At 35.5% G+C, this 13,631-nt stretch overlaps 1 protein-coding gene across 1 annotated transcript; it reads right to left on the bottom strand.

Annotated features, from left to right (window-relative positions):
- Positions 1 to 120: 120 nt before the first annotated feature.
- Act88F (Actin 88F) lies at positions 121 to 3,566 on the bottom strand. Its single transcript, XM_036377088.2, has 3 exons — positions 3,436 to 3,566; positions 976 to 1,923; positions 121 to 877 (listed from the first exon to the last, which is right to left on the bottom strand). The coding sequence occupies exons 2-3, from the start codon at positions 1,898 to 1,900 to the stop codon at positions 672 to 674; spliced, it is 1,131 nt and encodes a 376-aa protein (XP_036232981.1). The 5' UTR covers positions 1,901 to 1,923; positions 3,436 to 3,566; the 3' UTR covers positions 121 to 671.
- Between the last annotated feature and the right edge of the window lie 10,065 nt (positions 3,567 to 13,631).

Below are 13,631 nucleotides of genomic sequence, written 5' to 3'. Positions count from 1 at the left end.
GTTTTTATAATAAAATATTTTTTTTTTTTTGGGTTTTTTTTCTTTTGTAGTTTTCTTCCATTTTGCGTATGCTCTACATTTAATATTTTATGCCTTGGTTAGTCAATGGAAAGGTGTTCGTTTTAATTAAGAAAATAATTGTTTACTTGTTGTTCATTTCTAAATTTTAGTAGTTTTAGTTTCACATTTTTTTAGTTTTACAATTAAGGACAATGGCATTTTTGTTGGCACATTTGAAGAAAAATTTTCAGCATTGCACGAATTTTATTTTTTAAATCCGGAAATAAAAATTTATTTGAAATTTCACGTGCAATCACAATGTAATGCAAAGAAAATTCCTACAGATGTCGCATATGAGCAGTGGCATATAATTTCCGTTATGTGCTTTAGCTGTGTTGGTATTGGTTTGCTTAAAATTACTGTTGCTTTCCCAATATAACTGTAGCGATCTTTTGATTCTTGTTGTTAATAATGCCTTTTGTGTTGTTGTAACCGAAGTTCTTGATTGCGCCATGAATTCGCTTTTGGTGGTTTCATTGGCTTTCAGCACGATATCTTGCTGACATTCGAGGTGTTTAAACGTAGATATGTTGTTTCTGTTATTGTTATTGCTAGTTTTGTGGGACTGTTCTTGCGCTAAAGCATTCATCAATCTTTCATGATTGAAAGACTTAGAAGCATTTGCGGTGCACAATGCCAGGTCCGGATTCATCATATTCCTGCTTGGAGATCCACATCTGCTGGAATGTGGACAAAGAAGCCAAGATAGAACCTCCAATCCAGACGGAGTATTTTCTCTCAGGTGGCGCAATGATCTTGATCTTGATGGTAGATGGCGCGAGGGCAGTGATTTCCTTTTGCATACGATCGGCAATACCTGTAAAGAGATCAAACAAAATTTGAGTGAATCAATCATCAACAGCGCAAACATAAAATTCTTCCTCTTTGGCTTTTTTGTAGAAACCAATAATTTACCTGGGTACATGGTGGTGCCGCCAGACAAGACCGAGTTGGCATACAGATCCTTACGGATGTCAACATCGCACTTCATGATCGAATTGTAGACAGTCTCGTGAATGCCACACGATTCCATGCCCAAGAATGAGGGCTGGAATAACGCCTCTGGACAACGGAAACGCTCATTACCAATGGTGATCACTTGACCATCAGGCAATTCATACGACTTCTCCAAAGAGGTGGATGCAGCGGCAGTGGCCATTTCCTGCTCAAAGTCCAAAGCAACATAGCACAATTTCTCCTTAATGTCCCTCACGATTTCACGCTCGGCTGTGGTGGTGAATGAATAACCGCGCTCGGTGAGGATCTTCATCAAATAGTCGGTCAAATCGCGACCGGCCAAGTCAAGACGCAGAATAGCATGTGGCAAGGCGAAACCTTCATAGATGGGTACAGTGTGCGAAACGCCATCACCAGAATCCAATACAATACCGGTGGTACGACCGGAAGCGTACAAGGAGAGCACAGCCTGAATGGCCACATACATGGCGGGCGAGTTAAATGTCTCGAACATGATTTGGGTCATCTTTTCACGATTGGCTTTGGGATTAAGTGGCGCTTCGGTCAATAATACTGGATGCTCTTCAGGTGCGACACGCAATTCATTGTAAAAGGTATGATGCCAGATTTTCTCCATATCATCCCAATTTGTGATGATGCCATGCTCAATGGGATATTTCAATGTGAGTATACCTCTTTTGCTCTGCGCCTCATCACCTACATAGGAATCTTTCTGACCCATACCCACCATCACACCCTGGTGGCGTGGCCGGCCAACAATCGAGGGGAATACGGCACGGGGCGCATCATCGCCGGCGAAGCCAGCCTTGCACATACCAGACCCGTTGTCAATAACCAGGGCACCCGCATCATCGTCACACATTTTGGCAGTTAGTTAAGTGGGTTCTGCAAATAAATTTTGCAAATAATAAAAAAATATCTCGCTAAAAGTTTTACATATTCATTATTTGTGATATTAAGAGAAATCAAAAAATTGCTTTACTTACAAAATACATAAAACTTAATTAATTTTGCACAGGCTTATTTGAAGGGAAATATTTACTATATATATTTAGATATATATGTATATAACTATATAAATATAATTTAGTAAAACATTTCAGTAGAAAATTTCACAGGCTTTCGAATTTTGAATATATGAAATAACTTTCTTTTTTGTTTTCGTTAAAAAAGTATGAGTTGGCGAAAAAGTTGCCAGTTGTGATATTTTTCTTAAAATGAAAAATATTATTCAAAAGTTTATTTTGATTTTTAATTAAAATTCTTTTGCGCAAATAAGTTTAGAATTTTAAAATTTTGAGGAAGGCAAAGTTGAGTTAAATGTGTTTTCGCTTCATTTTCTATGCTATACAAAACGTCTTACAAATTGCTGTGAATTCTAAATATATTTTTAAAAATATATAAAAAATGTATAATAGTATTAGATATAACTGCTTTTGTATTTCTTTTAACGTATAATGGTAATAACGTCTTCCATAATTGGCAAGGTCTTTTTATAAGTCGCCTTCACTTTCCATTCAGTCTTGATTTCATTGATCCTTAATTCTCGGGCACAAAAATACACTCGTGAAAGTACTTCGGTCGGTTGCTATTTTTACAGTCCGATTGCGTAAGAATGCATTGCGTATTGCAACAAGAATTTAGCCACACCCTTGTTCATTGCATAATCACTAATAAACGGTAAGAGGGAATACTTCATACAAGACCTATTTGAATAGACATTGCAGATATTGAATATTCCGAGTTTTTTTCCGAAATCATCAACGGTACAAAAGTGTTTTGTAAACGAAAGTAAAAAGCGAAGTGTTAATTAAGAACGTATTTCTGCGAGAGACGTAGCAAACTTACGAGTGATATTCTACTACGAAAATGTATTCAGAAATCCTTTTAGTATTGGTCTACAAAACCAACTAGATTTGCCGTAGGGAACCAAAGCTGAGATTCTTCCCACTTCTGAATAACTTTAAGATTTATTTTAATGAAACCTCAATGCTCTGGTATCACACTGGATTCACAATTTTGCTTTTTAAACAAAAATTCCGTTCTCAAATATTCCATTTACTATATGTCTGTAATATGATACCTCCAGGGTGTAAATTCTGTATTGATAGTTTTTTCAAAAACTTCACTTTTGACAAGTTTGGTTACACTTAGTCATTCTAAGGATTTAATTTCTGCCTTTAAACTTAATCACTTGATCTGAGTTTTCTATATATGTATGCCAAAAAACTATACTTTAGTTCCCAAATGTTTCATCAGTCACTTCCTTCCCTCTTCCTTTTTCTCAAAAACAAGTTATTTTGCTTAAACACACTTCTTCGAAGACTCTTTCATAATTTTTTTTTTCCATTTGCGTGGAAATTATAAACCTTTTGAACTCCGGAACCACCGTATTACCTTGCGGCCAACAAACGAATGGAAATCGAACTTTGTTTTATGTGTGAACACGATTTTTTATAGAGTCTGCTAGTGTGGGTCCTCGTTGGCGCCCTAACTCAACAACAAATGGAATGACGATCCCGGCGCAACGCCTTTATATCACCAATGCTGCTGTTGATTGCGAAAAAAATTGCATGGCAATTTAAGGCAAAAATTCTTGCATTCTTCTCGGCAACGGAACGGCTGGTAACGAAACGCAGCCACCATGACAAAAATTCTAAAATAATCAAAATGAATTAACCAACACACAGCACACATTCGCACAAAGGGTATACTACCACAGCGCCCTGTTGATTTATTACGCCACAAACAACCAAACAAACAGCAAACTTTTCGGTCAAATGCAATTGTAATTAAATCAACGAAGGTCCATGCTTGTGTTGGTGAGCTGATCGCAATGGTTAGAGATGCTAAGAGTCTTTCTACCAAATATGTGGTAGTGTTGGTGTTCGAAATACTGTAGTGCTTTATAATGGTTCACCGCTCATTCCATATAAGCCGTGTGAGTTTTTTAGGTGGCGACAATTTCTTATTTTTGTGTAATGAATTATTTAAGTGTCCTGAATTAGTTTTCACCATTAGATTGCTTCTGCGCTCGTGAAATCTCTATAAACTGTTGCTAAAGGAGGGGTAAGGGCAAATAGCACACCCACGTCATATTATTGCCAGACAGAGAGCGTGTGAGACTTTTGTTTTTTAGCAGAGCCTCACAAATTCTCAGCCTGGAAGGACCTTTTGGCCACGAGTGAATAGCTTCTGACTGGTTATTTTTCGCCTATTATTTCTTAAAAATCTCAAAAGTTTTTTTAGTAACCCTGGCTTGGAAAAGTTTGATTCCATAAATGAATGGTTCATATTAAAGTCATACCATTAATTTGGGAAAAGTAATATGAGGATAGCGTATACATACATATATAAATTTTTCAAGGGGTTAAATAAATCTCCCGCTACGTGATTAGAAGCCTATGTAAAGCCAACTTAAAAATGTAGATTCTATAATTAAGTATTCAATAAGCCTTGCTTCGTAAAAAAAATTATTAAGCCAGTGAAGTCTGCTTTTTGTAAAGGTCAAGAAAAAAAAGAATATGAAGAAAAATCGATGTGTCAATGACCATCAGAAATTAAAAGTAGCGAGTATAAAAGAGTCAACCCTCCTTTGTATGTGTTCGAAGTGCGTGAGTATGCATTACCACAACAAAAATGCACGAATATTGAGAACGTTTTGCCTATGACTCGATAGGCAATCAACGGCAGATATATCAGCTGAGTAAGTGTAAACACGCAAATGGATATGAAAATGCTTGCTGTCGCTCACGCATTCTTACTTGCTTACATGCAGACAAAATCAAAATACTTGGCGATTTTTCACCGAACCCCAAACACTTCCGACAGCATTCGTCTAATCGATAAGATCACCGGGCTATTAAAAAGCCGAAGAACCATGTGGATAGCAACAACAATAAGAATTCAGCGCAAGCAATGAAGATATGGCTAATTAACGCAAGTAACAGTGCAGCATCAACAACAATCCTCACAGAGGAAGAGAGAGTGTACTCGGGGAAACTGCGATCAATGCAAAATCTAAACACTGGCAGCGATTGCCTGCACATACTTGCAATTGTCGCTTGTCGACCAGCGAGCGGCACTGTATGGCTTTTTAAATAGAAACGAACCGTAGAAGGACTGATGCCGCTGATGGGAATTCTCTTGCTCACTCGAAATGAAGCATTTCGCCCATTTGCTGACACTGCCCTTATTGTTGTTATAGTTTTTGCTTGGCGTTTTATACAAGCGTACAATAAGCACTTGTAGTTGGTGACAGCAATTAAGTGATCAGCCATCGTCGGCACAGCAACAACGCCAATAAATCAACATCAAGGTTGGCGGCCTCAACCACGCAGTCCGCGTGCCACAGGCAACCAAATTACGTTTGCTTGCAACATTGGCTAAATAAGAAGTGGCATGTTTCCACACACACACATATATATGTATATAGATGATTGCTAGGTATGGTTGTTGAAATTTGTATAAATTTGGGCCATTGAAGTGGCGCGTCCATTTGTCTTCGACTACCTGCTGCTGCGATGAGTAGCAAGGAAGAACTTTTCTATTGTTTCACTTGTTATTAAAACAATATGTGCGTGTAAGTGTTTGCCGCTTTACACCGACAACCAAACTGGTATTTGAGTCTTTACATGGCAAATACTAGCCGGGGGAATGCTCTAGTAGCTGCCTCACTTCTCTTCGTGTCATTTGTGTTGTAGAGCTTTTAAATAGCAATTGATTGGTTAATGCGTCGTGTATATTTTTCAGATTTTACAATGCCGTAATCCTATGATGTTTTTGGTTTCGCTTGTTGTTTTGTTTATTTATATTTTTGATTATTCATTCTGCTACTTTGTTGGCTCATTTGAGGTTATTGCCATTTTAAGCAAAAGGTACTATCAGTGAATTATTTGCCATATGTACATACATATAGATCAATTAAATTTAGAAATTCTACGCTCAGAGCTTTTATCATTCCCACTGCTTCCTCAGTTTTTTTCAAGTATACAAAAGTCATTCAGACACTTTTAGCTGCTATTAGTTTATTTTTTGCTCGATCAATTTAAAAATACTCAGCCACTAACTTATGATAATACCTTACAACTATGAGTTGATATATCTTTTTTGTCAGTAGGCTGAGAGAAAGAATTTAAATTTAAATAAATTATTAAAAATTCGTTAAATCGCGAGCCAGAAAATAGATGCATTAGATTTTTTGTATTAAAAAGTAAATTAAGGAAAAAACCATCGATTCCAACTGATAAAAGATGATATTTTGGACAATGAAAAGCTCTCAGTTTGTTTGCAAGGCAAATAATGGATTTTATCTGGTCTGAAATTACCAAAGTAGCTGGTTGTGAAGAGTTGTTAGCATTTTAGCAACATGTGGCCATGTAATGTGTACAGCCTAAAAGTATGCAATGTGAAATTACAGTATGGTGAATATCGACATCTATTCAAACAAACATTTATTGAAAGAATTAATTACCAATTGGTTCAGCTAAAGAATGTGAAATAATTTTAGTATATTATTTACTATTTATATAATATTTATTAAGATTGTTTGCCAATATTTGCACAGTAAAGATGACTAAACAGACATATGCATATTCTACATCTGTGCCTGTCCTTATATTGCGATTCAGAAGAGTTCTAAAAGCTTGCATGCAGCACCAAGTTTGCTAAACCAAGTTTCAATAGCAGTTTCTGAATTAATTAAATGCCTATAGTTTTATTATAGTGCTTCAAACCACATTAACAAATTGTTTGTGGTCATTTGCCTAAACCAAACTAAATCATACATTATTTTTCGCGTATTAATTTCATAATTTTGCCTCTTTCATTTTAATGCATTCGCAACAATTCTTCGTGGCCTCCTTCAGCACCTCTATATACCTACACACACTTATGCATGTGCATATATTTTATGTATATTCTTTCGGCAGTGAAAGTAATGCGAATCTGTAGCCGTCCTAAGTGGGTCAAAAGAGTAGTCAGATTTGCCAAAGCCTAACTCCAAGGAACGCGCTAATTATATGCTATTTAATATATATGAATTTATTTTTTAAGTAATTAAAAGTTGTATTCACGTGACCTAGATGAAAAGTAACGTCAGCATCCCAACTTAAAAGCATTTTTAGTATTAATAACAATACCAACAACAAAGAAAGTACATGAAGAGCCGCTGCTAAGGTTAGGGAAATATGTTCTTGTATGTATGTACTACCTTTTATATGCACATACAAGTATATAAACTCAAAGCATAATCAAAATGATCCCTACACAGCGCGGGGGACTTTACACACCTATTACCTGTGCTAGATTGTCAAGATTTTGATGAGCAAAAAAAATTAAGGAAAATAAATTCTTTGGATGTTTGCGCTCACCGTTATTGTCTCCAGCGGCATTTTCAAAATAATATAGGCTAAATAATAATTCTATTCGAACTTCGACAGTTAGAATGCATCATAGCGTGAAATACTGTTGAGGTGTTAAGCAAATATTTGATGCTGTCATTCTGTTAAGATTTCCAGCGGGAAAGATATCCAACAGTCGAGATAATGAAGTATATATTGTAAAATACCAAAAAAATACATATTCCACTTGGACAATTGAGATTGCTTCAGTGGCTTTATATTGGTCGATATTTGATAGTAATAAAATTATATATTGTATGTAAATATAACAATGCATGTGATGAAGAAATAACTGAGCATGTATCCCTACACGCACACACCCAAAAATAAAGAATAAAAACCAAAGAGAACCAAATAACTTTTGTATTATACGTATTTTCCATTTTCTCATTTTTCGTTGTGTTTTTCTTCATATATTTTATTTCGAGCGAAGAAAGTGGCGTTTTCTACGTGAAATACAGTAATAGCACCACCAACGCAGACTACAGAGCATACACAAAAGACGAGAGCAGCTTAGTCAAAAGCTAACAAAGAGGCAGTCAAGCCGAAAGTTTTAGCAGAACATCTTATAAATGAAGCTATACACGCATAATAGATATGTAATTGATTCGCATCTGTGTGTAACTGATTTTTTCTTATAATTTCCTTGTATACCTGCATAACACCACAATAGGCCCATGTCAGTTTTGGGTCTCATTGTAACACTATAAAAATCATAACAATGCCATGCTACTAAATTCAAGTGGTAAATAGCGGAGAATCTCAGCAACGAAAGCAAAAAAGCAAAGCAAACAGCCATCCACCAAGAAAGAAAGAAAGAGTGAATGAAGAACAACAACACAACACCGAGAATTTTTGTTGCTATCGACAACGATGACGATGACAACGACAACGGCGTGAGCAACTACGTCAACAAAGCAACAGCAATAACAAGTGTGTTCAACGAGTTGGCGTACGCATGCGCCAAAGCCAGTCACAAATCCACTGCGTCTCCGCATCAGTCTTTGTGTTCGTCATTGCGCTGACAACGCTTCATTCTCACACACACATACCGCTCCACTCCCCTGCCGCGTACACTTCTATGTCAGAAAAAGAAAGTGCAAGTGGACGGATGCTTAAGTATTCCATTGTGGTCGACTTTTTAGAAACGAGCTTGAGACCACAACCGTTGACCTAGTTTCAGGCGTGCGAGCGCACAACCACGCGCACACACACCACCACATCCAAGCGTGTGTACATATTTATCAATATATGAATGTGTGTCTATTATGCATGTAAATAAGTGCGGTTAATAGCTGGTTTGCTGAGCGCGTGTGTTCATGCGGCTATGTGAGCAGTTGGGGGTAACTCATACAATCAGAATGTTTCATGATTCGATTTTTTGGGCTTTTAGTTTTCGTCGTTGCTTTTTCCGTTTCTCTTTCAATTTTTCTTATGTCTTTTAATTTATAATTTTTCCAAATGCTTACAATTTCCTCAACTTTCTTGCATTGGCTTTCGATCGCAGTGTTATTGTTGTGATTTTAACTACCTTCTTGCTGCTTCTTCTTCTTTTTTCATTCGTCACCGTCGCAGCAACTTACGTGAGGGCTGGATGTTAGCTGCGCGCTCGTCATTTTGGTGAACGGACTACATGTGAAGACGTGATTCGGTTTGTTAAGAAAGTGCACACACACATTTACACAAATACATAGTCCTATTTTTATTTGCAAACGCTTGAGTTTGCATTTTCTTCATCTGTTATTTTCGACTGAGCTTATTCATTTCAATTGTTGAAGTTTTATACATACATACATGTTTGTTGTTGCTTTAGTGTTTTAATTTGTATATTTATTTGGTAGGCCTAAAAGAATAGAAACACAAATTTCAATCATGACTTTCGAATTGTTATTTTATTTCCTTATTTGTCTTTTTCTTATTGTTTTCTACTTTTTGTGCATTTTTCCTTACATGTGTATTTATTTATTTTAAACAGTTCACGCTTAACTGCTTCTCATGTACTTCACCATTAACATTTTGCTGTACATCTAGGTAAAATAGGTGTGTAAATAAACGATTTTGTGTGTACGAAAATGTAAGTCCATTCTCACAAAGTGCATAACTTTCGAAATTCTTTGCCTGCATATTTTTTTAGTTAGATATTTATCAACTTTTGGTTAGAAGCAGAAGTACAAACGGTTTTCTTAGTTTTTTTTAATTATATATTTTTTTTTTAATCGAGGAGGAGCTGTCCGAATTTGTTTAAACTGAAGACAGGATCAAGCGTTTTGCAATTTCAATAAAAATCAACTAAAACTTAATCGTCCTTCTCCAGGATAGAACAACTAATAATATTTTCGAATTGACGGACATCATACATATAATAGGTAGGTAGAAGCACTGCCACCAATGGGCTCAATTAGCGCTGAATATGCCTTATAATCTTGCTATCCCGTTTCATCGTTGCGCTTAAATCATTTAGTGCTCTCAATGACTCTGTTTATTTCAGTTATGCTTTTTGTGGACAGCCGTTTAAGGTTTGGCCCATGTACGATTTACGAATTCAATTTCAGCACATGCCTTTATTAGTTTTATTTTCCAAAACCATTACAGATTTTGTGCATATAGAAGAATATTAAATTTTCAAAGCTTCAACGCTTTTAAACTTCCCGCAATGAGGGTTATCTGATCAACTTGTTGATTGCTTGCTGATTAGTAATCAGATGATGGGTCCTAATGTATACTACAATCCGCAAGCAAATCACCCAAATGACACCGCAAACAACGCTGCGGATTACAGTTAAAGAAAAAGAACATCTTTACGCACGGCCCCTGCCCAGCAACAAGAAGATGGAGTACAAAAACAAAATCTTAAAAAAAATCGTAAAATAAAAATGGGCGTAAAAACTTTCGATTGTCTGCACATAACTGTTTCTGACGTACATTTTAATTTTATTTTATTTCGATTGTGCCATTGTTTACGCTTACCTACTTTTTGTCAATAAACTTATTTAATTTCGTTTTGAACGCTGTGCTTTCAGAGTTTTGCGTGCGTGATTTTTACCTTCAACGGTGTGTCAAATTTTGGCCAACTTACTCAGTTATTTATTAATCTTACACGCCAGCCTTTGTGCTTGTGTATATGGAAGTGTGGCCCCTGCTGCTGGCACTTCGCTTTCGTTTGCGTTCTTCGTTGCGTTGCTTTGGTCACACCTTCGCATTGCCTTATTATTATTTTTTTTGTATCTGCGAATGTTGGTGCGGTTCTTCATTCTTTCGATTTTTGATGAATATGTAATTAGGTCAATGCGGGAAATTCTTTCTCCTAAATTCATGCTTGCACTCACACAGCCACATCAATGTTCGTGAATAAGAACACACCAACCGAACTCAATTTTTTATTTGCATTTAATTCGTCAGTCGCGGCTCCTCTCACATTGACGTTCCTCTTTCTAGTCGTAGTTTTTCATTACTTTTGAACACGACCTAATTTAGCTGTGACTTTGGAGCATGACTTATGTTCGGCTTGCTTTCTTTTCGTGTACACTTTTCTTGTGCTACTTCTTGACTCTTCTTGGCCCATCTCCCCAAATAAAAATTCGGAGATTCTTCTTCTGCAGAACACCATTTGATTCACCTTTCTTTGGCATTTAAAGGTAATTTGAAGATACTATGGAGAACTGTAATATCTACATATGCACATATGTGTGTGCTTTTTATGTAGCTTGCAGCTTATTTCACTTATTTTCCCATCATCTTCATTTATACAGCTTTTTGATCTTCGACTTTTCACCCTTTTCTTGTATTCTACGAAAAAATAACGCGTGTTGTAGCATTTTTCTGTTTCTTGCCTTTCTTAAATTTCTACCAGTTATTTTTCTGTATTTTGGTGGCTCAAAATTTATTTGAAAAGTGAAAACGCTTACGTACAAACGAAATATGTACTTAGGTGTGTATGGTTGTGATGTATTTTGATTTGATTTCGGTTCCGTCATGCTAACTGAAACGCGGTGTGCATTAACTTGTATTTTGTATGCGTCGAGTTTGTATCTTAAGTCTTTCGTTTCAGCACAATCATTAATTTCAAGTGAAATGTGTAATGCTGCAATTGAAAAAATATAAAAAACCGTATCTTCGGACTTATTTAATGTATGTGCATGCTTATACTTATACATATATTTTAAAGATTTAATATATTTAAATATGTTATGTATATGTAGATACACATTCATTAAGATTATAGTAAGTAATCATTTGCTAATCTACGTGATATTATCTCATAAAACAGGAAAAAAGTATTAAACAACTAGCCGAACCCTATTATTAACTGTAAAGATGTTGTTGTTGTAACTAGAACAGAACATTAGTAATATTAACATTGTGTTAATATTTCAGTTGCAAGCAGTAACAAACATTCCATCATTAAATGAAGAGGGATGAAAGTAAAAGCTATTGTAAGAATACAACAATACAAAGTACTTAGAAACGCATTATGTGAAATATTTTAAGTTCCCGATAGGTGGCGCAATATTCATATTTTTTGGCCGATTGGCATCGTACTCGAGGGTCAGGCTGAAAACTTTCTAATTCGAATTATTCGAATAAAGTATTTTGATAACGACAGTACATAAAAATTGGCGACGGAAATACCCCATTGACTAAGAAAGCGAACCTTTCTGAAGACGAATAACTCTCGAGACTTTTTGCGATTTAAATAGAACTCCGCAAGTGCTAGTAATGAGTCAACACTCGTCAAGGTTTCAAGAAGCCCAGCCATGCAGTAGGAAAATGGAAACAGTTTCCTTCTACAAGAAGAGGAGATATCAAAGAAGCCATTCAGAGAAATGTGAGAAAATACGAATAAAAATAAATACAGCACATTAACCGTTAGATACTTGAAAAGCAAACTTTTTTATATAATTTTCCAACAGAAAACGCGAGGAAGAGTTGAATACATAAAAGAAGTCACTTACATACAAGTATAATGCTGATTCAACATTGCCGCGAAGAGGCAAATCACTCTCAATTATATAATTCAACGCTCCCAAAAACAACAACAAAGTTAAAATCCAAAAAACACAAAAGACACGCAAGTACTAAAACAGAAGTAGCGACAGACACACGGAAATTTGAACATATATGACCAAAATAACTTTAAAGCGATCGTCATCAAACTTACAACAATAACTACAAAAGATGCACGGCATTAATGTAACTAATGTAAGCATAGATTTTTCTATTTCTTGGATGGTTGGTAGTAGAAAGTGAGAAGAGAAATAGAAAGAAACAGTGGATGCAAGAGCGAGAGTGAGAGATAATATAATTATAAAAATTAATAATGGAAGATTAATTTTTTTTAGAAAGAAATAGAAATTTTCGCATAAAGTGGAAACTAGCTTAACTAATTTACTTTGCAGCAACTAGCTGGAAAATATGTTTGTACAAAAATATAAAATATTAAAAAAGAAAAACCACACGATTCCCGCAAGAATGAGGAGTTTTAATACTGCTTTGAACGGCCTAATGATATTTAACTACATAACTACTTACTGCAGGACAGTATTTTGAATGGCAGAAGCTTTCTACAGTCACCAAAGGTCTACATCGAAAAACCTTTACGCTACAAATACTAAAATTCCAATTCAACATTCACACAGGCTCAGCTAAAGCGAACCTTATGCTGCCATTCACAAACACACTTTAAAAAAATGTGTACTTTCACACACACACACGCACAATGTGGTGCTCAAAATAAACACACATAATGAAACACAGAAACTTGAAACTTGCCATTGTGTTGTATGTTAAATCATCACAAAGCAGCAAGAAACTTTCTTCTTCAGGGCAGAGCAGAGCAACAGACCAAGAAGCAATGCAATTGAACAACAGTAACTAATTTTAGCTGTAATAGGAGCCAAGAAAAGTGTAGTCTTATATAGAGATACATATCGATATATGTATATATGCATATATAAGAAAACAGAAGTTTAAGGATTTTTGAATAAGAAGGTTTGGTTAAAATCTTTGTATATTGGCAAAGAAAAAGAAGTTAGGTAATTATAAAATTGTTCACAAAGCTAGTAATTAAATTTAAAGCATATTTCTTTATTTAATATTAGCTCTTTATTATATAGACTACATGTCATCGTTAAGAGTTAAGGTTTGGCAAATTTTTCCAAAACAATTTGATACGTTTTAATATTTCTTTTTTTG

This window comes from Bactrocera oleae, chromosome 2 (assembly GCF_042242935.1).
Source record: "Bactrocera oleae isolate idBacOlea1 chromosome 2, idBacOlea1, whole genome shotgun sequence".
In the NCBI taxonomy this organism is placed as follows: Eukaryota; Metazoa; Arthropoda; class Insecta; order Diptera; family Tephritidae; genus Bactrocera; species Bactrocera oleae.
This window is presented reverse-complemented; position numbering and strand designations above follow the sequence as displayed.